The sequence below is a fragment of the Myotis daubentonii genome, chromosome 7 (genome assembly GCF_963259705.1).
Source record: "Myotis daubentonii chromosome 7, mMyoDau2.1, whole genome shotgun sequence".
Lineage (NCBI taxonomy): Eukaryota > Metazoa > Chordata > Mammalia > Chiroptera > Vespertilionidae > Myotis > Myotis daubentonii.
Window position 1 is genome coordinate 38,921,785 of NC_081846.1, and position 26,360 is coordinate 38,948,144.

At 36.1% G+C, this 26,360-nt stretch overlaps 1 protein-coding gene across 1 annotated transcript in view; it reads right to left on the reverse strand.

Annotated features, from left to right (window-relative positions):
• Positions 1–26,360, reverse strand: part of ITGA4 (integrin subunit alpha 4) — a 73,217-nt gene that overhangs the window by 33,169 nt on the left and 13,688 nt on the right. The window contains exons 3-14 of the mRNA XM_059703932.1: positions 22,261–22,367; positions 22,035–22,164; positions 20,086–20,153; positions 18,346–18,475; positions 16,705–16,790; positions 15,963–16,025; positions 15,733–15,870; positions 11,782–11,893; positions 5,409–5,503; positions 4,134–4,224; positions 2,948–2,993; positions 2,422–2,576 (exon numbers count right to left, since the gene is read on the reverse strand). Of these exons, the coding sequence (XP_059559915.1) occupies positions 2,422–2,576; positions 2,948–2,993; positions 4,134–4,224; positions 5,409–5,503; positions 11,782–11,893; positions 15,733–15,870; positions 15,963–16,025; positions 16,705–16,790; positions 18,346–18,475; positions 20,086–20,153; positions 22,035–22,164; positions 22,261–22,367 (1,221 nt within the window). The remainder of the gene's footprint in view (positions 1–2,421; positions 2,577–2,947; positions 2,994–4,133; positions 4,225–5,408; positions 5,504–11,781; positions 11,894–15,732; positions 15,871–15,962; positions 16,026–16,704; positions 16,791–18,345; positions 18,476–20,085; positions 20,154–22,034; positions 22,165–22,260; positions 22,368–26,360) is intronic.

The window sequence follows — 26,360 nt, forward strand, 5'->3', positions numbered from 1 at the left end:
TTGAGGTGTCACTCATATAGGAGCAATAATTCGTTAAGTGGTATTTTGAATTTATGTAACTCCTGAAGTGTTCACTTATATTTTAGGCATAAATAACTCCTCTGAAAGTATTTTATCTATATTTCAGGGAAATCTAAGTATAGAACCTACACTACTCCTACAAATTTCAAATAAATCTGTCAATCTTCCTTTTATTTAGAAAATAAATAATAAAGTCCAAATCAATTGGCTTCAAAATCACAATAACTGAGGTTCAGTGCCTTAGAGATATTCAGACAAAAGTAAATGAAGAAAGGGGAATAAAAATCCACTCACAGTAAGAGGCAAAAATGTTTTGGTTTCATTAAACTCTAGTGGCTTGGTGCATGGATTTGTGCACATTGAAAGGAAATTAATTAGAAGAAATATTTTAATACTGCTATTCACCCTTTCTCTATAATAGAAGTGTCAACCAAATTCACGATTGACAATGACAGATCAAAACACATGCGTGCAATTGGCGCCAGTGAGAGCTTTATATGTATCACGCATGTGCAAGTCAACTTAGCCTTTTATACCTATAGAATAAACTTGCTTAATTAGACCTTCTTTCGGATGTAGCTAAACTTTTTCCAGCCCAGTGAAGCACCCTAACTTCTCTTTCAGGTAACTGTCAGCAACACAGCAGTAAAGATCAACACGAAGCAGATTATTATTTTAGACCACGCAAGGAGAACAAAGGGTAAAACATTTAACTGCAGCAGTGTTTGACTATATCTGTGCAGTGAGAAAACCTGAAGTCATTTTCAAGGTCCACCATTTCTTCTTTTCAGTCGGGTCAAGTTTCTAAGCTTTCTAAATCTCCATTTTCTGGCTAATGAAAAGAAAATAGGATTCTACCGAGTCGCCTATCTACGCTCTAGGACTTCTGTGAGGATCAAATGAGATGAGGCACAGGAAAACTCTTCACAGACACTTGGTTAAAGTGTGAAATGTTTGCACCTGGCTATAAAGCAAGTCGTGTTCCTGGGCTGAAGAAACTGCAAGGAGGCTAGTCATTGCTAGGGAGATGAAGCCAGGTGTTGCTACATGACGTCATTACCCGGATGGACACTTAGCATATTAGTCTTTTATATATATAGATACTTAATGTGAATTATTTCTCCCAAGGAGTCATTTTACAACTATAAAGCATGTTTTTGTAACACTTCTGGGGTTATTTATGAATTTCATATATTTGTTTTCAACCAATTAAAAAACATCTGGTCATAAAGGAATTGGTAGTACAACATATACTGATATCGCATAGAGGAAACAGTCCTATCAATTGAGATCTATCTTTTGCATAATCCATCAGCTTGTTTGTGCTCCTGTGATAATGGAGTCATGCTCTCAAACTGCCACTTCTTCCATCAGGAACCAGATGAAGGATATGCCCATAGTCTTATCACTGCATCTCTAGCCAGGACTTTCTCGGAGTGCTATAAAAAATGCACCTGACCACAAGTAGAGATGCTAGGCTCCTTCTGTACTTCTCACTACAGGCTAATTCAGACTGGAGCATCTGTTACACATCTGTTATTTGGCTCAGTATTTGCTGCCCTTCATGATGTTTAGATGAGGGCAGCCTGCAGGGTCATGAGTACAGTCAACTCTTAAGTGTGGGCTCATAAATTTTGTAAATTATTGATGTCCAAATGATAAACCCATGTCAGCTTCTCTCCTATCATAGGCTAGTTTCATTAGTAGTCATTCCCATATTAGCCTTAATATAACATAATTAGAAAAATTATCTTGCTAGTAAAAAATGTAATACTTAATCAAGTTACATATTTGGATTTGGAATTAGCCACAATTTTGGATGAGCCATATCAATGCTACTTTTTGCAGAGAAAAACGGAGTTAGCTACCTATAGAAAAATGTGCACAAGCACTCAGGAGTTGAGTGCCATAATAAATCCTTAACGGACGCGTGTTATTTATGAAAAGTAGAATCAGGTTCTGGACTTTAGAAAGCTTCTTCAGTTACTCAAACAGGATAGAATATAAAGAAAAGAATGTTCTCTCTCCCTGGGTTTCCAAGTTCAGCCAACACCATGCTTTAAGGAGCCCAGTAAAACAGAGGAGGAACTGTGGTGATGCTTTTTCTGTTCTAAAGAGCTGTTACAGATTAAGCTCAGATAGTTCACTTTAAATAATACAGCAAGTGATACAGCTGATTTGCTTATCATAACCTCTAAACAATAGTAACCTCTTAATGTGCCCCACTCATAGGTTAGAATAATGAGAGCATCTGAAATGGGCAAGAAAGGTGTATCAGGTGACTGCTCTCTCCTGCCCTTAACCAGTCCTCCAATGTGACACAAAGTGAGGGCTCAAAAGATGACAGTGAGATTAATGGGTAAAGTACACATTCTATTGATTTTGTAAGGGTGCCCTTACCAATATAACCTGGAACCTCTTTGCCCTTGTATGAGAAACAGAGTGTTAGATCCATGCACACAGAAGGCAATCCATTTTCAATACAGTCAAAGTTTGTTCTATTTACTGACTCAGGATGGTCTAAAGAAGCTTCGACAATCACTACAGGTCTTGTCCTAAGGAGGAAATAAAATTAGCAATATTAACTACAGAATTATTTTTCCTTAGGAAAAGAATTGCATTTGTTTTGTCAGTTTCCATTGACTAAGTAATTTCATGAAACTGTTTTATTAATAGTATGTGCATATAAACTCAATTAAATTTCCATGCATGAATCAAGAGGGATTTTCATAAAATATTGACTCTGTCTGATTATATTAATTATATCTATGTAAGGTGGGAAAAGTATCCTAAAGTTCAATAATTAAATTTTGGAATACCAAAAGGAGGGTTTTAAGGTCACCACCATTGCTGATTTTAAAAATTGCCTCCCATCATTGACACTAAAGCCCAATTGTCATTAAGCAGCGAAATGTATCAACCTTACCTTAGCAACACAGCAGAATTGGACCGAAAAGCACCAACTGCAATATCTGGAAGATAAAAAAACAACACAGATTATTGATCATCATTAGTCAAAGAGAATTACTTTTCAGTCAGAAATACTTAACTACATATCACCTTTTGACTACATCAAAACACTATTTACCAAAAATTAATTAGAAAAGACATGCTTACGTACATCTTAAAATTCATTCCACATTTGTCTGAATCTACCCAGTTGTAACAACATTCATCCCTTTATAATATAAACATAACGTGATATAAAATGAAAATCCAATTTTTGGACTAGAAACATTCACCCAGAAATCTTTCAAATTACAAAAAGAGAACCCACAAAAATAGTCTTCTTTCTTTTCATCATCATACCTAGAAACCCGGTGCACGACATTCGTGTACTTGTGGGGGAGAGGCCCTCAGCCCAGGCTGTGCCCTCTCGCAGTCCTGGACCCCTCGGGGGATGTCTGCCTGCTGCGGGGGCAGGAGAGGCTCCCGCCACTGCTGCTGTGCTCACCAGCCATGAACCCACTGGCAAGCCCAGTTTCTGGCTGAGCGGTATTTCCCCTGTGGGAGCGCATTGACCACCAGAGGGCAGACACCTGTGTTGAATGTCTGCCCCCTGGTGGTCAGTGCACATAATAGCGACTGGTCTTTCTGCCATTTGGTTGATTTGCATATTAGCCTGTTATTATATAGGATGGTTCATTTACTTTTATGGTTTTTAATTTTATAAAGAATAAGGAATGCCCTAACCGGTTTGGCACAGTGGATAGAGCATCGACCTGCAGACTGAACAGTCCCAGGTTCGATTCCGGTCAAGGGCATGTACCTTGGTTGTGGGCACATCCCCAGTAGGAGGTGTGCAGGAAGCAGCTGATCGATGTTTCTCTGTCATCAATGTTTCTAACTCTCTATCTCCCTTCCTCTCTGTAAAAAAATCAATAAAATATATATTTTTTTAAAAAAGAATAAGGAATAATGTTAAATAACTAAGTGTAAAGCTCAGGAATTACTTAACCATTTCAGAGACATCCTTGAATTCAAAAAAGCTTTAAAAATGAAGGAAAAAGTTATCAGTAAATCAGAACTCTCTTATGTATGTATTTCTCAATAAATAGAATCCACAACAGAGCTTATCCCAATATAAAAAATAAGGTAAATTTTATACTCACCCATATATCCATTATTATCTGCATCGATTTGCCCCGATATGGACTGTCCAAACATACTTAAGGATTTGCTGATTTGAAGCCCTTCAATTCTCTAAAAAACAGGTAAGTTGAGTGAGAAGTGCTTTTGAACACCCTCTATTCTAGAGAAGCAGTGATTTAGTTAAAAAGCCTTCCCATGCCCCGGCACATTTATGAGCAAAATATATTTTAGCTAAGTCAAACACTTGTATCTAAGAGAAACAAAATTTTCCAGCTTTCCCTGGGCAGTTGACATCTAAAAAAATTGCTTTATTTTGTGAGCAAAGGGAAATCATGTAGTACAGATCTCCTATAATGGTTCTGACTCCTCTCCCCAGTCTTCTCTCTGGTTCTATATTTATTTCCCTGACCAGCATGAATTACCAAACAAGTGATCTGGAAAATAAGACATGGCTATTCACTTAGTGGAGCCCTCAACTCAGGCTTATGAGGAAAGCCACCCGTTAGCCGACTGCATCCTAGCATTTGACAAGGACAACTCAAGTCCTGTGCTTCCTATTCCATGTGTCTCATTTCATGTCTAGATAGTGATTTATAAGTATCAGGCTGCTATCCAGACTTAGAAAATCAGTATTTCTTACTAGACAAACACATACCTTTCATGTTAAATGTAGAAAGCCACATGCCTATTTTTGCCTAATCAGAAATTATAATATTAGCTAATGTTTTCATAAAAGTGTCTTTGGAAAAGCTTTTCTTCTCTGCATGTGCATATAGTTGTTTTCTATGCCCTGAACTGGTCTATTTTTTCAGATTATAGAAGTGAAGTCAGAGTTAGATCAGGAACTTTATTAAAGTGCTATCGGCTTACTGCTTTGCACTGAAAGAACACAGAGTAACATATAGAGAGTTTGCTCTCTCTGTGTGATCTCCATGAAATATGGGGCTTTAGCTACAAGACATGATAGTTAATCAAATCCAAATGTGCTCATTTGGAATAGTATAGATATTACCTCAGAACATGAATTTAATGAAATCCAGAGAGAAATCTTTATAGGTTAACGACAAACCAGGATGGACGTGAACTAGAACTCTTATTTATGGGGGGGGAAATGGTTCCAAAGACTTACTAATCCTCTTACAAATGAATCCATCTACTATAGTGATAAAAATGGTGAAATAGAATAGTTAAGTATTTGAACTAACAAGTTAAGAAAAAGGAGTCTCATTAACACCGGAAATGTTAAAGAAGCTTTTATTACCAATGCTTCTTTTGAAAATGGAATCATCTCCTACCTGTGAGAAGGCCAATGAGATCCCATCTGCTCCACCATTGTAAATATAAATGGCGCCTCGCAAGTCATCTTCCTGTGGGGCTCCAATAGCAACATCTATTCAAGAAGTGGTGGAAAAATAAATCCTTCATATAAAGAATGCAACTCTGAAAACTAACCTGCATGCTCCTTAATCATATCAGATAACATAAGAAACTCCTTATAAAAAAAACTAACACTTTTCTCATTAGAAAAAGATTACAAAATACTAGTATCATCACAACAATGTACAGTGCTGTACAGAATAGTGGGTGCATGAAAGAACCAGGGTAAATGGGTCTGAGAGGCAGTTTAACAGAATAGCTAAGGGCCTGGACCCCAGCATTGCTGCCGTGCTGTTATACTGGACACAGTTCGTAACGTCTCTGTGTGTCTTCTGTTCCCTCACCTATAATACAGGGTCATAAGAGAACTCAGTCACTCAACATAGAAGGACATTATTCATCTACAGTGCTCAGAGCAGCACCTAGAACATAATCAATTATCCTCATCTATGTAGAGCATAACCAAAGAATCCTTACTTTGAGTTTTTGAGTTCTAAGATTTACTTTCTTTGCAAAATGACTTCTAAATTAACTCATGTTCCAATGCAAGTAATGAAGGTATTTGTTCAGGGTATCTGTACACACACACACACACACACACACACAAGATTTCAGAAAATAGATTTGTTCAATAAAATAAAGACTGCATCACCTTTATGACTTTATTAAGATTCAAATCAGATTTTGACACCAGGAGAAAAGATTTGATCAACTAACATAAAAAAAAAAAAAGCCAAGTGAAAATAGAAGCTATGAATGACATGGTTGGTTACGTGCTGTAAATATACAGTACATAGAGAAAAAACTCTACATTTTTCTACTTATTTACTAAGTATTATGTCTATTTATTTGGGTATATTCATATTTTTATTTATATGCAATGTTTTCTTATTACTTTAATAGAAACCTAAAATATAGAAAGTTTGCTTTTATGATTTTCATTTCTTATCACTGTTCATCAGACCTAAAAACTTTTTATAAAACCAGGGGCAGTTTTTTACTGCCATTTCAATGCAAATAAAATAATCTTTAATATATTCTTTAGACCAGTGGTTCTCAACCTTCCTAACACCGTGACCCTTTAATACAGTTCCTCATGTTGTGGTGACCCTCAATTTCATTGTTACAAATTGAACATAATTAAAGCATAGTGATTAATCACAAAAACAATATGTAATTATATATCTGTTTTCTGATGGTCTTAGGCGACCCCAGTGAAAGGGTCGTTCGACCCCAAAGGGGTCGTGACCCACAGGTTGAGAACCACTGCTTTAGACCAAATACTGTGCAGTTTTAAAACTGCAAAAGCTTTTCTATTTTCATATAAAAATAACTGGTTGATATATCTTATACTGTATTTTGTTTTGACCTGCTAAGGCTACCTTCCTTGACTTGTACAAATTATTTTAAATTTTCATACACAAATACACCCATTCATTTGTTCATTCAGTGGGCAACTATTGAGCACCTACTAAATTTCTGCTGAAAAATCTGAAAAAAATACTGCCCTGTACTGGCAGCTCCTGGCAAATGTTTGGAATACAGTATTAAAAATGCTAAAGGGACTTATTTAAAACAAAAAAGAGAACTAATTAGTAATAAGAAAACATATGAAAGTATAAATCTCACCAGTAAAAGTAAACATATAGCTAAGGTAGTGGATTAAGCACTTACAAAGATAGTATGAAGGTTAAAAGGCAGAAGTAGTAAAAATAACTACAACTACAGTAATTAGTTAAGGAATAAACAAAATGAATAATGTAAGTTGTTACAAAAAATATAAAATGTGGGAAAGGGGAGTAAAAATGTAGAGTTTTAAAATTCATTCAAATTTAAGTTGATGTCAACTTAAAGTAGACTGTTTTGTAAATCTATATACTGTTATTTATGAGCCTCTTCATAACTACAAAGCAAAAACTGATGGTAGATATATAAAAGATAATGAGAAAGGAATCTAAACATAACATTAAAGAAAGTCATCAAACCACAAGGGAAAAAAACAAGAAGATAGGAACTACAAAACAACAAAATGGCAATAAGTACGTACTTACCAACAACTACTTAAAAATAAATGGACTAACATCTTCAACCAAAAGAGTGGCTAAGTGGATTGAAGACAAACAAATAAACAAAAACAAGACCCATCTATATGTTGCCTACTAGAGACTTAATTAGATGTAAGAACACACACAGACTGAAAGTGAAGGAATGAAAAAGATATTCCATGTAAATGGAAAACAAAAGAAAGCTGGAGTAGCTGTATCTATATAAGACAAAATAGACTTTAAAACAAAGATCGTAATAAAACACAGAAAAGATAATTACATAATGATACATGAGCAAATTCAAAAGTAGGTAATATTTGAAAATATTTTTGAAGCAAACATAGAAGCACCTTAATATATAAAGTAAATATTAACAGACTTAAAGGGAGAAATTGATAGTATACTATAATAATAGGAAACTAGAATACCCCACTTACACCAATGATTTCCAGACAGAAAATCAATAAGAAACATGGGCTTTAAATAACACATTAAACCTGATAGATTTAATAAATATATATAGAACATTCCATCCAAGAACAGCAGAATATGGATTCTAGTGAAGTACAAATGGAACATTCTCCAGTGTAGATAGTTAAGCCACAAAACAAGTCTTAATAAATTTAAGAAGATTGAAATCATACCTAACATCTTTTCTGACCACAATGGTATAAACTAGAAATCAATTATAAGAAGAAAACTAGAAAAATTACAAATATATGGAAATTAAACAACATGATACTTAACCAATGAGGTCAACAAAGAAATAAAAGGAATCATAAAAGATTACTATGAATAATTATATGCCAACAAGTTGGACAACTTAGAAGAAATGGATAAATTCCTGGAAACATACACTCATCTAAGATTGAACATGAAAAATAGTAAACCTGAATAGACTGAATTGGTAATTGAAAATCTCCCAAGAAACACAAGCCTAGAACCCAATGACTTCACTGGTGGATTCTACCAAACATTAAGATTTTTTTAAAAATATATATTTTATTGATTTTTCACAGAAAGGAAGGAACGAAACATCAATGAGAGAGAAACATTAACCAGCTGCCTCCTGCACACCTCCTACTGGGGATGTGCCCGCAATCAAGGTACATGCCCCTGGCCAGAATCGAACCTGGGACCTTTCAGTCCACAGGCCGACGCTCTATCCACTGAGCCAAACTGGTTAGGGCCCAAACATTAAGATTTAATACCTATCCTTCTCAACTCTTTCAGAAAATTGAAAAGGAGGAAGGGCTGCCAAACTTGTGTTTTGAGACCAGAAGTATCCTGATACCAAAAGCAGACAAGAACACCACAAAAAGCCGTGGCTGGTTTGGCTCAGTGGATAAAGTGTTGGCCTGCGGACTGGGGGGGTCCCAGATTCGATTCCAGTCAAGGGCACATGTGGGCTCGATCCCCAGTAGGGGGCGTGTGCAGGAGTTAACCGATCAATGATTCTCTCTCATCATTGATGTTTGTCTCTCTCTTCCTCTCCTTTCCTCTCTAAAATCAATAAAAAAATATATTTTTAAAATAGAACACAAAAAGAGAAAAGTACAGGCCAATATCCCTGAGGTACACAGAAATCCTCTGTAAATCCTTTGTAAAATATAGCGAACCAAAATCAATTGTACATTAAAAGGATCACACATTCTGACCACATTGGATTTATTTCAGGGATGCAAGGATGGTTCAACATTCACAAATCAATCAACATGATACACCACACTAATAAAAGCAAAGATAAAAATCATCATCACAATAGATGCAAAAAAAAAAAAGAGCATTTGACCAAGTTTACCAAACATTTTTGACAAAAATGCTCAGCAAAATGGGTCTAGAAGGAACATACCTCAACATCATAAAGGCCATGTACAACAAGCCTCAAACCTTTTCATCTATTATTAGGAACAATTCAAAAATGCCCACTTTCACCACTTTTATTCCACATACTATTAAAGTCCTAGCCAGAACAATTAGGTACATAAAAGAAAAACAAAAGGCATTCAAATTGGACAGATAGAAGTAGAACTGTCACAATTTTCCCATTACATGATTTTATTTGTAGAAAACCCTAAAGACTTCACCAAAAAACCTGTTAGAACTAATAAAAAATTGCAGTAATGTTGCAGGGTACAAAATCAATATACAAAAATCTGTTGTGTTTCTATACCCTAACAAGCTATTAGAAAGAGTAACTAAGAAAATAATCCTATTTACAACTGCACCAAAAAGAATCAAATACTTAGAAATAAATTAAACTAAAGAGGTGAAAGACCTATACACTGAAAACTTTAAGACATTAATAAAAAAATGAAGACAAAAATAAATGGAAAGGTTCTTCATGTTCATGAATTGAAAGAATTAATATTGTTAAAATGTACATATTACTGAAAGCAATCTACAAATTATTGCAATCCTTATCAAAACTCCAGGGGCATTATTCACAGAATTAGAAAAAAAATCCTAAAATTTGTATTGAACCACAAAAGGCCCTGAATAGCCACAGCAATCTTAAGAAAAACAAAGCCAGAGACATCACACTCCCTGATTTCAAACTGTATTACAAAGCTATACTAATCAAAACAGCATGATAGTGGCATAAAAATAGACATATAGATCACTGGAACAGAAGAGAGATCCCAGAAATAAATAAATCTACACACACACACACACACACAAACACACACACACACACATATATATAGTCAATTCATTTAAGAATATACAATGGAGAAACAGTAATAAATGATGATGGGAAAACTGGACAACTACATGCAAAAGAATGAAACTAGACCACTACCTTATACCATACACAAAAATTAACTCAGAATATCTATCATAGAATTTTATACTCTTTAATGTAAAATGTTATTTGTATAACCATAATCATAAAAATATCTATCTTTTTGTTTTTAATATAGTAAAAAAATTCCAGAAATGGTAATGTTTGTATACAAAATTACACTATCTTACATTTAATGGGGCTCATTGAAAGCATATGTTCAACAATCCACTAACTTTCTCCTTGCAGAGTAACATTTTAGACATCTAAAGTAGAAAGAAGAAAGCACTTAGGCATAAAAAGGAATTAAGGAAGTGAGAATTTACAGTACTCCACTAATTTTTGATATCCATATAAATTTTGACCAAATATTACCATATACCAATCATCAAAGACTATATCAAGAAGACACAATTCTAGCTCTGAAAATAAATATCGAACACTTATTTGCTGAACTCTATGAATCACACACATTCTCTCAAACCTATTGATCATTTTATTTATTTATTTTTATATTTCTTTATTGATTTCAGAGAGGAAGGAAGAGGGAAAGATAGAAACATCAATGATGAGAGAGAATCATTGATTGGCTGCCTCCTACACACCCCCTACTGGGGATGGAGCCCACAACCCAGGCATGTGCCCTTTGCAGGAATCGAACCTGGGACCCTCCAGTCCGCAGGCCGATGCTCTATCCACTGAGCTAAACTGGCTAGGGCCTATTCATCATTTTATGCCTAGTTTTAACAGACTTGGTACACTCAGGGCTAGATTGGAAAACACAAATTTTAAGAGGGAAGGCTGGTAGAAACAAGTACTTCAGCAGCTGGGCTGATTTCTAGGCAATAGGCACAGTTACGATGGTACCATCTATTCCATTATAGAAATTGTCCCATATCAGTTGATAAATAGCCACTATTCTTGAGTCTACTAGTTGCACCTCACCACTGCTCAGGACTCAATCATGGGATCCCTCAGATCCTCCCACAATGCTACAGCTGAACAAGGAACTCCTGGTATAGCAGGGGCTTCCAGAACCCTGCGCCAGCTCTGCAGCCAGCCTCCACTGGGCTTTGTCAGAGTCTTTATTGTAACAACAGTGAAAGAATAGGGTCCAACGAATCTATGACATACATTTTCTCCACATTTTAACATTTCTGAAATTAGAATCCTTTTTAGAATAGAAAAATGGTGGGTCACAATTTAACAGCATTTTTTAGGGGCACAAAAAATGCCACTCATAACGGATGGTGCCTCAGAACCAATGGCATATAACAACAGTAAGAATCAATAGCTGACAACTAAGGAGAAGTCAGGTGTGACTGAAAAAAGAAAAAAAGAGCATACATTCTGGCCCCATTTTCTATAGAAAGACAAACAACATAAAACTCCAATCATATTTTCTTCCATGTACCATTTTAAAAGTGGAAATCAAGTACTAAATTGGATACTTTTACTTACCTTCAAAGCCATCATTATCGATGTCACCAAGATTAACTATAGATTCCCCAAATCTTGCAGCATATTTGTCACTTCCAACGAGCGCTGTTTCCATTTCATTCATGACTGCTCCCTAGATAGAAAGGGGGAGAAAGGTGTCATTAGAACACTCCCTGACAACTTTACACATGATTTACTGTTGTAATTGGATATTGATTTTTTTCTAATGCTTCAAACAAGTTGGACAAACTACAGACGGAGCTGTAGTACACACATCTCAGTTCAATTCAATAAATATTTATCAAGCACATGTCAACACATAATAGTATGATTAGAGCTCAAAGGATATAAAAAATTGTCAAACTCATGATTCTTAGTTTTGAAAAATCCAATAAATCATTTTGATAATTCAATTTAGCAAATATTTATCGAGTTCCTACTGCAGGCACTGCACTCTACAGACTGAACAAGTGAAAGGGAATAGGCATGTGTTTATATGTCACAGGCCCTTTCCTAAAGAAGCCCAGAGTTACAGGAAAGGCTACACACAAGCATGTAAATGACTTAGAAGTACAGACTGCTTGGTAATATCAAAGAGCAAGGAAAGTATATGTAATTGTGAGAGCCGGGAGAGATTTCATAAACAATATTCAAGGTAACTATTGAAGGATGGGCATAATTTTAATACACAGAGGAAATTATCAGCAAAGCACAAATTCCAAAGACTTTGGCTATCATGAACAGTGTGTATAATGAGTGAGAATAAAATATTCAGATTGGATCCTTGTAGGGTGGTAGTGTGAACACTGGGGGAAATTTACTCTCAATTTAGAGGACAATAGGAAGCTGCTGAAGGTTTCTGAGTTGAGGAGTGATGCAACCAAAGCTGGCCTTTGGAACAGTATTCCAGCAGCAATGAACGCTGGTCAACCGCTATCCCTGAAGTGGGAAGATGAGTTACTACAATAAGACATTCCATTATGTTGCAATCATAGCTACCAGACTCTCTAAATGCCAATCATGTCACTCTCTTGTAGAAAAAATATCCACGCAATACTTACTCATTCCTCCACTCAAATAGGTCTGTTCATCATTTCCTAAGTGGACGCATCTTCTTCCCCTTGGCTAGGGCCCTTCACCTTTTACTTTCGAACTAAAATATTCCTGTACTTATTTTGCTCCCAGAGAATCACCTAATTTAAAGAGCAGAAGGCAGAAGAGACTCCAACAAGGATGAGAAGGTGCAGACCTAAGGAAATGCAAAGGCACTGAAGTTCCAGGGGAGAGTTTCAAAAAGGGGTAATCACTCTTCTGTGAGCATTCTCCAGTCACAGAGAACGGTGACCAAGGGTTCAACCGCTGGGGACCCCTGAGAGCTATTTTAGTAGAAGTAGGTGGAAGCCATATTCATTCAAGTACCATTATTTCTTGAGTTCATTAACAAATAATTACTGAGCACCTACTTGTCCAGGACTCTGTCAGGCCCGGAGGAAACAGCAGTAAACAAGACAGATGATCCCTTTCCACAGGGTGTCTACATTCCAGGAGAGGAACAGATATTAGCAAACCAAACTAATAAGTATATAATATAATTCCTTTGTGGTAGTGGTTAGTGCCTTTTTAGAGAGGTATAAAACAAGAAGTTAGAAAGGAGCAAAGCAAGAATAATCGATGCCAGAGTAAGCTTTAAAAGCTGAAATCAATTACGATTTTTAACCCCAGTGTTCAATAGTGGTGGCTGAGGGCAGGAGTGAGGAAAGAACTAAAGGGTAGACTTGTGGGTACAGCTCCTCTTTTGCCCTTTAAGCAAAGGAGCTCCACTTTTATCTGGTTTTCATATTGGGATTGCTTAAGATTTCAATGAGAACAACAAGGTCCTATATTGCCTTATTTTAGGTATATATGTTATTGTTCAAACTAAATAGCTCTGCCAGAAAAAGTAATAATACATGACATCACTATTAATGAGGTATGATCACTTTGCAGATTATAAGCTTTTACTATTAAATTTAGATTAAAACAGTATAGAAAATTCCAACACATACATAACTTTCCTGCTCTAAATCTGGAACTTTCAGAATCTCACAGCTTTATAAGACTACTAGGGGCCCGGTGCATGAAATTTGTGCACAGGGGCTGGGTCCCTCAGCCCAACCTGCACCCTCTCCAAACTGGGAGCCTTCAGGGGAACCCTCTCCAACCCAGGAGTTTCTGTCTGTCTTTGCAATCATATGAGCAAGTTGTCTGAGACCCCAACCCAGTTTGGTTTGGTGCTCACAGAATAATAGAGGTCTTTTTTTTTCTTTGCTCCATTGGTGGAGATTTCCTAGAAGTTGCAGGATATCTTCCTTTTAATTTTCCCTCAACACTCTGACTTTACTTATGTCTCTCACCTTTGCTTTCCCTCCATCCCCCACCTGCAACAGTAACTTGCACCAGGCTTACTTTGCTCTAGTGTCTAGGACAGTGATGGTGAACCTATGACATGCGTGTCAGAGATGACACGCAAACTCACTTTTTTGGTTGATTTTTCTTTGTTAAATGGCACTTAAATACATAAAATAAATATCAAAAATATAAATCTTTGTTTTACTATGTTTGCAAATATCAAAAAATTTCTATATGTGACACGGCACCAGAGTTAAGTTAGGTTTTTCAAAATGCTGACACGCTGAGCTCAAAAGGTTCGCCATCACTGGTCTAGGAGATCCTGCAATGAATCTGCCAACAGAACTATGATTCCCAGCATTCCTGGTGCTCCCCGTGCTCTAGGCTTCCGCTTCTGGTCCAGGGGCTGCCACCAGAACTACAATTCCCAGAATTTCTGGTGCACCCTGTGCTCTTGGTTTCTGCTTCCAGTCCAGGGGCTGCAGAAACCAAAAGGACTGGGAACTCCAGATGCCTCCAGACTGGGCTGACAGGACCGGACACTCCAGTGGCATCCCTGGGACCCCAGCTGCTCAGAGCTGGCGTGTACGTGCACTGGCCACAGGCCCACCATCTTTGTCGGGTTAATTTGCATACTCACTCCTGATTGGCTGTGGGCATCATGGAGGGATGGTTAATTTACATTATTTGTCTATTATTAGTATAGATTTCCTCTTAAATTTTAAAAAGTTTAGTCTCATGTTTAATATAGAAATTTATTAAATGGTGTGGAACCACTGATTAAATAAGATTACAAATACCTTCTTGAAACAGATTTTATTTTGTTAAATCCTACCTATGCCTTAAGAAAGGAACTAATGTTCTCACAAACGCACTCATATTCTTAAACCAAAGGCAGGCCCAAAGGACCCCATGAAGACCCTATCAATTCTCTGCTTTGATTTAAGGTCAAGAAGATAGGCTGGCAAGACAAGGCTAGCAGAACTCTTTTAATTGACCTGTCCATAATTTAAAACTCAACAGTAAGCAATAATTACGTATTTCTACAAATCCTATATCCACTGTGGAAGAAACTATGTCAATTTTATATTCTTATCAATCTATATTAGTTGTGCAAATTAATATTTTATCAAAACATGTCTTGATGGTCAATGGTCAAATCAAGAAATTGAAAATATGAAATATTTTCTCTTCTACTTCAAGTAATATTTTATAATTATTAAATCATATAAGGACAATTCACTAAATAAGAAATCCACATTTTGAAGGATGCAAACATCATGCTTTCAAGTTAGATTTGTGCCACAATGAAAACTGAAAGAAACGTCATATATTGCAGTGAACACCTCCCAGCTGTGAACAGAGAAGCTCTGGAATGACTCATCACCTCCTTCTGGAATGGCAAAATGGGTCAGTGGCCCATTTACCATCATATTCTATTTCATTTTGGGAGCGTCAGTACCATACCAGAATTTTCACTTTCAGCAGTAAAATAAGCCTAAGGATCTGTAGTCTCAGAGCTCCAGAATAAGTTCCCAACACAGTCCCCCGAGGGGCTCCCAGTTTGGGGACCCTTGGACTTACTGAGCCGGAGTTGATGTACACGAACACTCTGCCTTCCTCCCTGACGCTGCTCTGCATGGGAGCTCCCACCAGCACGTCCGAGAAGCCGTCTGCATTGAGGTCCACGGCACAGATAGAAGCTCCAAAATAAGAGCCAAGCTGCTCCAAAAACAAACCAGACCCAGTCACCGAGAAAAAAGCAGGGTTAGTCACCAAAGCCCCCAGGGAGACCAAAGGTAGAGACATATTACCTTTTTACCTTTCATTTCATGTAAGATCGTTAGTGCTCTTTCATCAATTCTGAATATGTATGCCTGCAATTGTGAAAAGAATTAGAAAAGGTTAGACTATGACATTTAAAAATTTTTTTTCATTTGATCAAAACATCATTTTTCATAACTTGTAATTGCTCAAATACAGTTCTAAAAATCCCTTTCAGAATGATCCCAAAGGTTTAGGAAACCACGTTCAGGCTAACATGCCTTCCTGGCAAAACTACCTTCTCGGGAGCTACCTCCTGGCCCTTGAGAGAGAGCGCAGAAAGAAAGCGTTTTTGCCTCACTTTTCAAAGTAAGGCTGAGAAAAATTTAGTAACCTTTACACAACAAGTGTAATGAAAACTAAAGCCAAAAATAACATCTTATTCTTTGTAGTCTTACCATAAAACCTGTTGCTGCCTCAATTTCCCTTTAGTTGTAAACTTGTTAACCAATAAATATAATCCTCGGGCACCTTGAGACAGTTCTCTTAAAAACAGTTTACTCATAAGAAAAAAAAAAAAAGCTTCATTTGACATATAATTTTCCTTAAAGCTTTTCTGCCCAATTTTTTCTAAAAGCCGTACAACATTCACCAATTCCACTAAATGCAGCACGTGGCTCATCATTTCTAGCTTTCATTCCTTAGCAAGTGTGCACTTCCTCCCTTAACCTCTCCTCTCATGCAATCTATTTGGACCCTCGTAAGAAATAAATATAAAAATGTAGTTCTTACTTTACCAATCTGTTCATGCTGAGGAGCTCCTCCGATGACTTCGGTGGTATCCCTACTCCAAAAGTGACCAGCTCCAACTGAGTATCCTTCAAGAAAACGGACACAATTGTGAGACTTGTCATCTGCCATGGGTGAAATATATTATCACATACCCACTCAGAATTAAGTGAGACTGAATACAAAGTGACTACACGGAACAGAATTTTAATAACATTTAGCAAAGCAATACTAGTACACACAACTGGTCATTCATTTTATGCTTTAATTATTAATATGTGTGTCATGAAACAAATTGAAGATAGCACCTTTACATTTGGTTTGTTAGTCTCTGTGTAGTACCAGGACATGCAAGCTTCCTGCATGTCCTTTTACTACAGAAATATTTTAGAGTATATAAAATATGACATTTAAACTTTAAGTATAAATTTCCTAGGTTGCAATTTTTTTGCCATGAAATCTTTATTATGATAAAATTTTATGATGATAGAAATGCGGAAATATTTTGGTTTTATTATGTAATAAAAAGGGTAATGCCAAGTTATATTTTATAATACTTGAAGATAATCTTCAACTATAAACAAGTAAATGTTGAATTGTAAATGAATCCCCTCTGTTTGAAAGTAAATTCCTTCTGTTCAAATGGGAAAAATAGTACTGCTTTTCTTATCATTATTTCTGAGTATAAACTGCTCACATTTGAAACACATATGGTTTAAGCAAATCTGTACTTTCTAAGAAACTATAGGAAAAGCATTCCTTTTACTATAATGGAAATTAATGCCAGAAAAATCTTGTGTTTCTATTGAAACAAACTATAAATAGTCCCACCTCTGATTCATTAAATAAGGATAAGAAGATAAATAAGGATAAGAAGATAAAAATAGCTAAGCTATGAGAAATATTATAAGAACTTATGAGGCAAAGGTCAATGAGCTCTTTTTCAGACCCATATGCTTCATAATGTTACCCATTGTCTAGAATGCAGTCGACAGCCTGACGGATTTTCAGCTGGTCCTTTAAGAAACTATACTTACTTACTCTTATATAATTAAATGAGTTAATTAATATAGAGTGCTTACAAAAGTTCCTCAGATATGGTAAGCAATCAATACTACCTTTATAATAATAAAGATACAAGCCCTCAAGTGTTTTACTCCACAGAATAAACACTTTGCAGTAAACCAGGAATTCCAGTCTAAGAATTATATGTCGATGACTGTAGTTACCTATGTTCAATGTAAGTTAAAATTTCATAGATTGGATTCTTAAACAAACTCTCTTTTTAATAACCACTGGCCATTTTGATCTTTTTTTTTTTTTTAATCCTCACCTAAGGTATTTTTCCACTGATTTTTACAGAGAGTGGAAGAGAGAGGAAAAGACAGAAATATGGTATTGACATGTGAGAGAAACACATGGATTGGTTGCCTCCTGCACACGCTGGGGAGGAGCCTGCAACCAAGGTACATGGCCTTGACCAGAATCGAACCCAGGACCCTTTGGTCCACAGGCCGATGCTCTATTCTCTGAGCCAAACTGGCTAGGGCCATTTTGATCTTTTGAAAATATAATTTCCCTTATTTATAATCACTAGTATCTGTAAGAAAGATTATAATTTCAGTTTGTCAATTTTTACAGTACCTAAGTAACTTCCAAATTTCACTTGATTGTCACTGTCTGAAAAAGCCACATATTTATTTGAAGTTATACTGTAGACAAAAATAGAGCCAGTCCAAAAATATGATCCTGGAGCTCCCATCACAATTAAATCCTGCAAGAAATAAACAATTTAGCATCATTTAGAAGTTTAATCTCACCACCCCAAACCTCTTCCAGATATACATTTTAAGTAAATAGTAACAAGAATAGATTTTTTATGATAAACTTCTAAAGCCTGAGCATTTTATGAATTTAAAAACACACCAGGAAAAAAAAAAAAGCCAGAGAAGCTAGCTAATGGATTTTCACTAAAAGTAGAGTTTTAGAAAAGAAACTTTCACTTCACACTTATCAGTGGACTTAGAAACCAAAGGCAGAATCATTGAACACTAGAGTAAGTTTTCAGGAGAAAGGCAACATGGTTTCTATTAAAGTCAATCGTATCTGGGTAATTCATCAGTGCTCATTACAGAGATAATCATGTGTTGTCAAAGAGTGAAAAAGTAGACAATTTATTTCAATTTGCAAAAAGCCATTAACTAGTTTCCTTAACAATGTTATATTAGAAAAAAAAAGAAATCCAATAAAACAGTGGTTCTCAACCTTCTGGCCCTTTAAATACAGTTCCTCATGTGGTGACCCAACCATAAAATTATTTTCGTTGCTAATTCATAACTGTAATCTTGCTACTGTTATGAATCATAATGTAAATATCTGATATGCAGGATGGTCTTAGGCGACCCCTGTGAAAGGGTCGTTCGACCACCAAAAGGGTTGCGACCCACAGGTTGAGAATCGCTGTAATAAAATCTTGGGCATGCGGTTAATGATTCTCTCTTATCATTGATGTTTCTATCTCTCTCCTCATTCCTCTCTGAAATCAATAAAAAAATATTTTTTAAAAATCTGGGGACGTATTTGATGATAAATATGGATTTAGAAAAAGCAAACAGAGGGAAGGTCGAATAAGCAGATAGTTGTCTAGTAAAATATGAAAACTTTCAGCAACCAAACCTACTTAACATATTTCTAAATTTCCTAAACAATTCTGAATTTCAAAAAAGATCAATTTAAATATACATTAAAGAAATCATTGCTTTTTTTACATAGTAGGTAATATTTATGGAAATTGTAAACCTAAGGCCTTCTACATAGATTCAGAAAACATTCATGAATTCATAACTGGTTTTTAAGGGAAACTGGGAACTTTGGAGGTTGAGTACAACTGTGATCATTCACTGGGACTCACAGAATGACTAGAGTGGTAGAAAAAGAATAATCGAGTTTGAGACTATATCTAATCTAAGAGGTTATTAAGTTCTTCAATCTCCCAATTCTCATAATTTTAATTGAAAGTGTGAATTCATATGTTTACTCCTCTCCTCAACAAGTAAAAATAACATAGGCATTTTCGATGTCTAAGTTAACAAAACAAAAAACTATAGCTACTTTTAATTTCTATTAAATTCTTAATGAAAGTAATATTCTTTAGTATAGACTTTTAATTGCTCTTATTTGGCATAGCTATCTAATATTAGGTATTTTCTCACAATATACATCAAATATTCAGTGATAAAAATTAAGCTATAGTACTGTACTTTCAAATATTAATCATATATTATACAATTTTTACTGTAAAGCATAATATCAGTCTTCTAAGTCTTCAGAAACATTAAAATTCTATATGTAAACATTCATAGCAGCTATTTTTTGGACTATTACCTTCGTGTGAAAACTAGATATTCCAACTTGACATGATGCAAAATTCTCTCCAAAAGTTTTCACATAATCTAAAATAAAGTAGAAAGAAACAATTCAGGATTTCACATAAAGACAAAATCTGTATAATTTTATTTTATGGAGGATAGGTGACTAGGCCAGAACACAAATTAAAAAATACTTGAATGGAGGCTCCTAGCTCTACCATCAGTCAGTTTTTGACCAAAGGCAGAAAAGGGGGAGAAAAACTTTCACAAACAATGACTATTGTCCTCATTTCATAAGCCCCCCTCCCTTCTCCACATTCATTTGCAAATATGGATAGACATTTGGGATAAAAAAATAGCATAACAATCGGAGGTGGGGGCCCCTGCTGCTACCAGAGGGCTGGTAAAATTAGATGAGATCCCTTGGTCACAGTTTTCTCCTCTATAAAATGAAGGCATTTGACTCAAAAAATTGCCAGAATTTCTCCCACAGCTAATATTCTAAAGTCTACTGCCTAATTTCATATATGCGATTACCAATCAGAAATTACACGTATTTCATTCCCAATTTTTTTTTTAGTTATAGTTCCTCCATTAAAAAAACTAACAGGGGATACACCCCCCCCCCTCCCACATACAGGCTTCCTAGATTTTGCCCAGTAGAGAGTCTCTTATTATGAAGCCGCGATGAATGGATGTTTTTGGAACTTGCTATGAACACAAAGCTTTGCTTCTGAAACACTGACATCAGTAAACGTCTATGAAAATAAGAATCAGGACCACATCTTTGCTTTGGTTTTACTAACTAGAAAATTTAAAAGAATTGCTGTCATTTATAATTACTATACTCTGTCATGGTTTTCACTTTTTTTTAATATCTTCCCCAAGTCTATTTTTTCTATTTTTATAAATTTTCCCATAATTTTAGTTATACTTATGTCATCGTGATTTTTTTTTTTTTGTAGAATGTGACTAGCAAAACTAAAAACAATTATGAAAATGTTTCAAAGTATAAATCACAAACCATTAGGAAGAAGAGGATAATAAACATGGAGAAAAATAGACTGAGTTTTACTGCATTAAGAATTCAAAATTCACCTTTTATTTTCTTGCTATCCAAAGGCCAATCAGGAATATATATAAGCTTCTCCATGATATCAAATGCAATAATAGAGTCAGTACCTGAATTTGCTTATTTGTTCAAAATTTTGTTAGGTGATAGATATTTTCTTGGAGACTGGAATAATCATTTTGGTTAGAAAAGTTGGAATGTATATTTATTTAATGCTGAGTTTTCCAAAGACAGATTTTTAGACCTTGTTCTATTGCAGATATATTTTTTTAATGCTCTATTGACATTCACCATGAACTTTTTTCCCTTCAGTTGTTTATTTATGTCCTAGCTCTGTGTGCAGTAATGCTACCTATGGTCTAGAATTTTTATGGGAAAACCTTTCAAACTTAAGATACCAATCCCTTGCTAGTTCAAGAAAAACAAGTGAATTTGAAAAAAAAAAAAAGTGAAAAATACTTGCTCCCATTATACTTGAATCTTTCTGAATATTCTTTGCAGCTAAAGATAAAGCAAGTAACCTAAATAGTTTTTTTTTCTCACTGATCATACATTTCAATGTAATTTCACGATTTTAAGTGTCCTATAGTTGTTGAGTATTAGACTCACGTACACTGAATTGAAAATGTATTTAATGCAAAAATGGGTAATTATCAACTAGAATCTAGAATTATTCAAATTAAACTGTGGAATTTCCTAAAAACACAAAGTGCATTTATGAAAACTAATACTGTAACTGAGTAAAAAAACAAAAGGGTACTTTGAGTATTTATAAAGAACACAGCTATTTCAAAAATCCCCTCCCCACACATCTAAAATTGAAAATAATTGAAAAAAATTAAAGTCATTCACTTGTTTCTTTTGATCCAGTTAATATTAAAATCTTCTCTTACCTTGATAACATGGAGCTATTCTTGTACTCAGTGCTGTTCGGAAATCAGAGGGCATTTTATAGCAAACACCTGTGGGAAGCTTATTTTCAGTCTTCATGTAAAATATATTTTTCCATCTATGCCCACAAGTCTGAATAAAACATAAAAGTAGACTAAATTATGTGAAAGTCACACCCAGAATATCTGATTTCATGATGTAATCAGTGGACCAATTCCAATAACCTACCACGATGGATCCATTTTCTCCTGGCTGTCTGGAAAGTGTGACCCCCAACCATTGATTGTCTCTTTCTTCCAAACAAGTCTTTCCACAACGGTCTCCATCAGGGCTACCTACCGCATTTGAAAACAACGTTATCATCAGTGACCTTGAAAACCATGTTATTCTAGGAGAGCAGAGAAAATTAACACATCATGCTTGTCCCCAATGTTTTTTCCCTTCAACCACGTGTGAAGTGCCCAAATTTCTGCTTCTGTCATCCTACATTCATTGCACAATGGAGGGGGGAGGAATAACTGTGAGTTATGTAACTGTGAGTTACTTGGTACAAATATGTTTTCTTGAAAGGTGATATTTATTTGTAGAAATGACTGGAAGGGGAGATGACCAGTTTACACCAACATAGGCTGTGCAAAATCAATGGCAATGTATAATGCTTGGTGAAGAATTCCCACCTTTGCTTGGACCATTTATCTAGCTTTATTGACAACATTATCAGAGCACTTTGTAAGACATACCTTGAATTGAGGCATTAACAATAAAAGACAGTATGGTCTTCAGCACCGAAGTCAGCTTCTAGAAGCTGGAAGGGGATGACTGAGCATGTGGAAATGGGCAGTGTATAATGGGCATGGTAACAAGGAATAGCACTGAAAGCAAACTACCCTGTGGTTTATATTAAGTTGATTGTGACTGCTCTCAACAAGGGAAAAAAGACGTTGAAACCCAGATTATCTCAGTAGTAAATAAAAAAAAAAACCCTGGTAGCACTTTGGCAAATACATGAATAGAAAGAAAACTAAACATAAATATGACTCATGGGCAATACAGTACTCCTAAATTGTACAAAAGAAAGTCACCTACTCAGTGATAATGCTTCCCTTTGTTAGAGTGACTTCTTTGCTTTATAGCTAGGATCCCGTATTCAAGTGACTTTAATTAAGTGATTTTCGGGAAGAAGAAGATGCAGTACCTTCAGATTCCTTTTGCTGTCTGCATTTTCACCCTCCTCAATTGCCATGTGATAGCCTATTCCACCCAGGCTTCCTTCCAAAGGCAGGTCTATGTATTTGCATTAATGTGATTGGAAGAATGAGGAACTTGGGTTTGTTTACTTCATTTTGAACACTGGTCCCTGTGTTCAGACATTTATAGGAACCATTTTCTAAATTAGGCACTGTCTCCTCCTATAACCTTAAACCTTAAAGTTTCCTGGGAAAACTCAGAATACCTATGTCAATAAGGCTAATATGAAAGTGAAATTATTTGCAGAAGATCTCCTGGGTAGGAGAGATTTTGTTATAAGGAGTATAGGAAGATGATTGTGTATACTCTTGTTTGTTCTTCAAGATGTTGATCAGGAAAAACAGCAAAACCCTTAACACAGCGGAACTGAAGAAAACTTCTAGCCCCTGGAATATTCTGCTTTAGTAGGTTCAGGTGAGGCCCTGACTATCCCAGATGGTTCCCATGATCTGGAAATTGCTATGGAAGAATGAGCAATTCCTATGGGTTATGTTGTTCTGGCTAGGTTTCCTGTAGAATAGGGACTGGCAAGTCCCACCTATTGGCAGTGGCTGCTTGGAGCACTACAGTGAAAGGATGACACCTAAGGATGGGTCTGGAAGAAGACTGCTGGGGTTGATTAGCAATGTCTATTTGGAATAGAAAGAATCTTGCTGCAGCCCAAACCTTGGCAAAAGAGAATCCCAGTGGAAACGTAAGGTCTCTATGTTAAGACTAATAAAAAGGAAAAGGAAGGGAAGAAGGGAGAGAGAAAGAACTATATTGCGTGCTTTGGTTGGTAAGGTCTCATACAGAGTTCCACTGTGGCTACATGATGTCAACATAATGGAAGGAAAGTGAAAGAGAATGACATGAAATTTTAATTTTCACTTGATGCAATTTTCAGTTTGACTTTTCACTAAAATTGCCAGGTTTTTTTTTTTTTTTACTAATGTCAAAAATAGATGATAAATGATAGACCCTGTTTAACTGAAGTTGAAGTTCCTATTATTTACAATAGATACTTAACTATCTTCTAAGAAAACACCAAAGTCTTCTAAATTTACAGTCACTAAGGCAACCAAGTAGGAGAAAAACTAAGGACAGGAGAGGAAGGAGGTCACAAGTGGTGTGATATAATGGACACTTTCTTTCATCAAAATTATACTCAATATTTAGAAACAAATTTACTGTTCTAGAGATGCACCCCAAAAGTTTTAAAAATGTAAACAAACCATAGTTTAGAAGCACACAATGCTATGTAAGTTGCTTGAGAAAAATGGCCAAAATTTTTTTATCTGCAAAAATAGTGAACTGTTATTGTCTGCTTCTTGGCCGAGTCTTTACATTTAAAAATGAAGACTAGAGAAACCCCTGTGTGATTAAACTGTTTTCTGGAGCCATCAATGATTCCACCTTGTATCATCCTGTTTTCATTTTAGCTCCACCAGGATGTCACCACTGCTCAGAATCTCACACTTCAGGCTCACACACATCATAACCAAACTACTCACTTTCCCACTTTTTTGGTGTCACTTTCCTCAAACATCTTTCTCTCCATGTCTGAGTACCTCTCAGGTCTCTGGGACTTATACCAATGCACCATGCCCCCACCCCCCACTTTTCAAGCCTTTGGCCTTAATTACACCAGCTTTCCTGCCTCTGCAGCTTGCAGATGGCAGGTCATAGGACTTTCTCAGCCTCCATAACTGAGGGAGCCAATTGTGAATCAATTTGTAGATAGGTTGAAAGGTAGACAGATGGGTAAATCTATCTAGCTACCCTGTCGGTTCCGTTTCTCTGGTGAACCCTGACTAAATCAAGTACATTATTCATTCACAATTATTCTGTCTACTTCCCAGGCCTAGTAAATAATGACCTACTTCATCTTGACCAGTACGAAGTCTTGTTCATCACCCCCGGCACAGAGCCTGGAAACGTGTGCTGAAAATGGAAGTTCAATAAATGAAAAGCAATTCAAAGCTTTGACTGGTTTGTTTTGACTGAGTATCTTATCTTCTATTTGTGTTTTGTATCTTAATGTGAAATGTGAGTACAAAAGGATCAATGCCCGGGCAGAAAGGAAATTCACACACCAACACAGTCATGAAACAATTACCCTTCCACACAAGAAATAAGAACTAATTCTAATCAGTGAACAAACACACACTCACATTTATAGAGGGTTCTCCTTTTCTTCCTAACACACCTCTGCCGGCCACGGTCATACTTCCAGCACCGGTTACAAGACAGGAGCAGTTCAAAGAATGCCTGTAAGTCCCCACTACCACTCTAGGTCTTTTCTTAATTTCCAGGGACTTTTCTTTACCGTTTTCTTCTTTAATGCCTACAGAATCTTGGCAGAGAAATAAAACCTTCTCATCACCAGCTTACACTCGGGGCCTTCTCGGGAGCGTTTTCTTAACCAGCTTGCTCCTAAGTCCTCTCCTTTATCACGTGGTTCTCGGCCTTGACTGGACATTAGGATCACCTGGGGAGAGTTCTGAACAAATCCTGACACCTGGTTCCTTCTCCCAGAGGCTCCAATGTGACTTGTCTGGGTTGAAACCCAGACGCCAGAGTTATCTGAAAAGCTCCCTGGGCACTTGTAGTGTGCATGTGGGCTTGTGAGCAACTGCTCTGCGATGTAAACGCTGTGCCTTTCCTGCATTATGTCATATCTGAAAAGAAACCTTCCTTTTAAAAAATAATACTAGAGGGCGGGGGCGGGCTATACGAAGTCAATGGGGGCGGGGGGGACATGCAATACTTTCAACAACAAATCTCTCTATAATAATAACCTTTTTTCCTCCTTGGTTTTAGCTAGATATTGAATAGGATATCAAATGTTAAGTAAATTTTTTGTGTGTGGAAATTCAGTATTTCTAATGTGGCCAGAAATGATGATGAATAAAACTGGCATGGGAAAGCTAATGTCAGGAAACTGAACATCATAAACAAACCCAGATTATCTTTATTTTTGACTCAAATGTCAGGCTGAAATTATTTATAATCTGGTTTTCAACTCAGCTCATTTATTACTACTGTAAACTCAGTCAATTAAATCAGCTTCATAATTAAAAAAGTACTTTACATGGTTT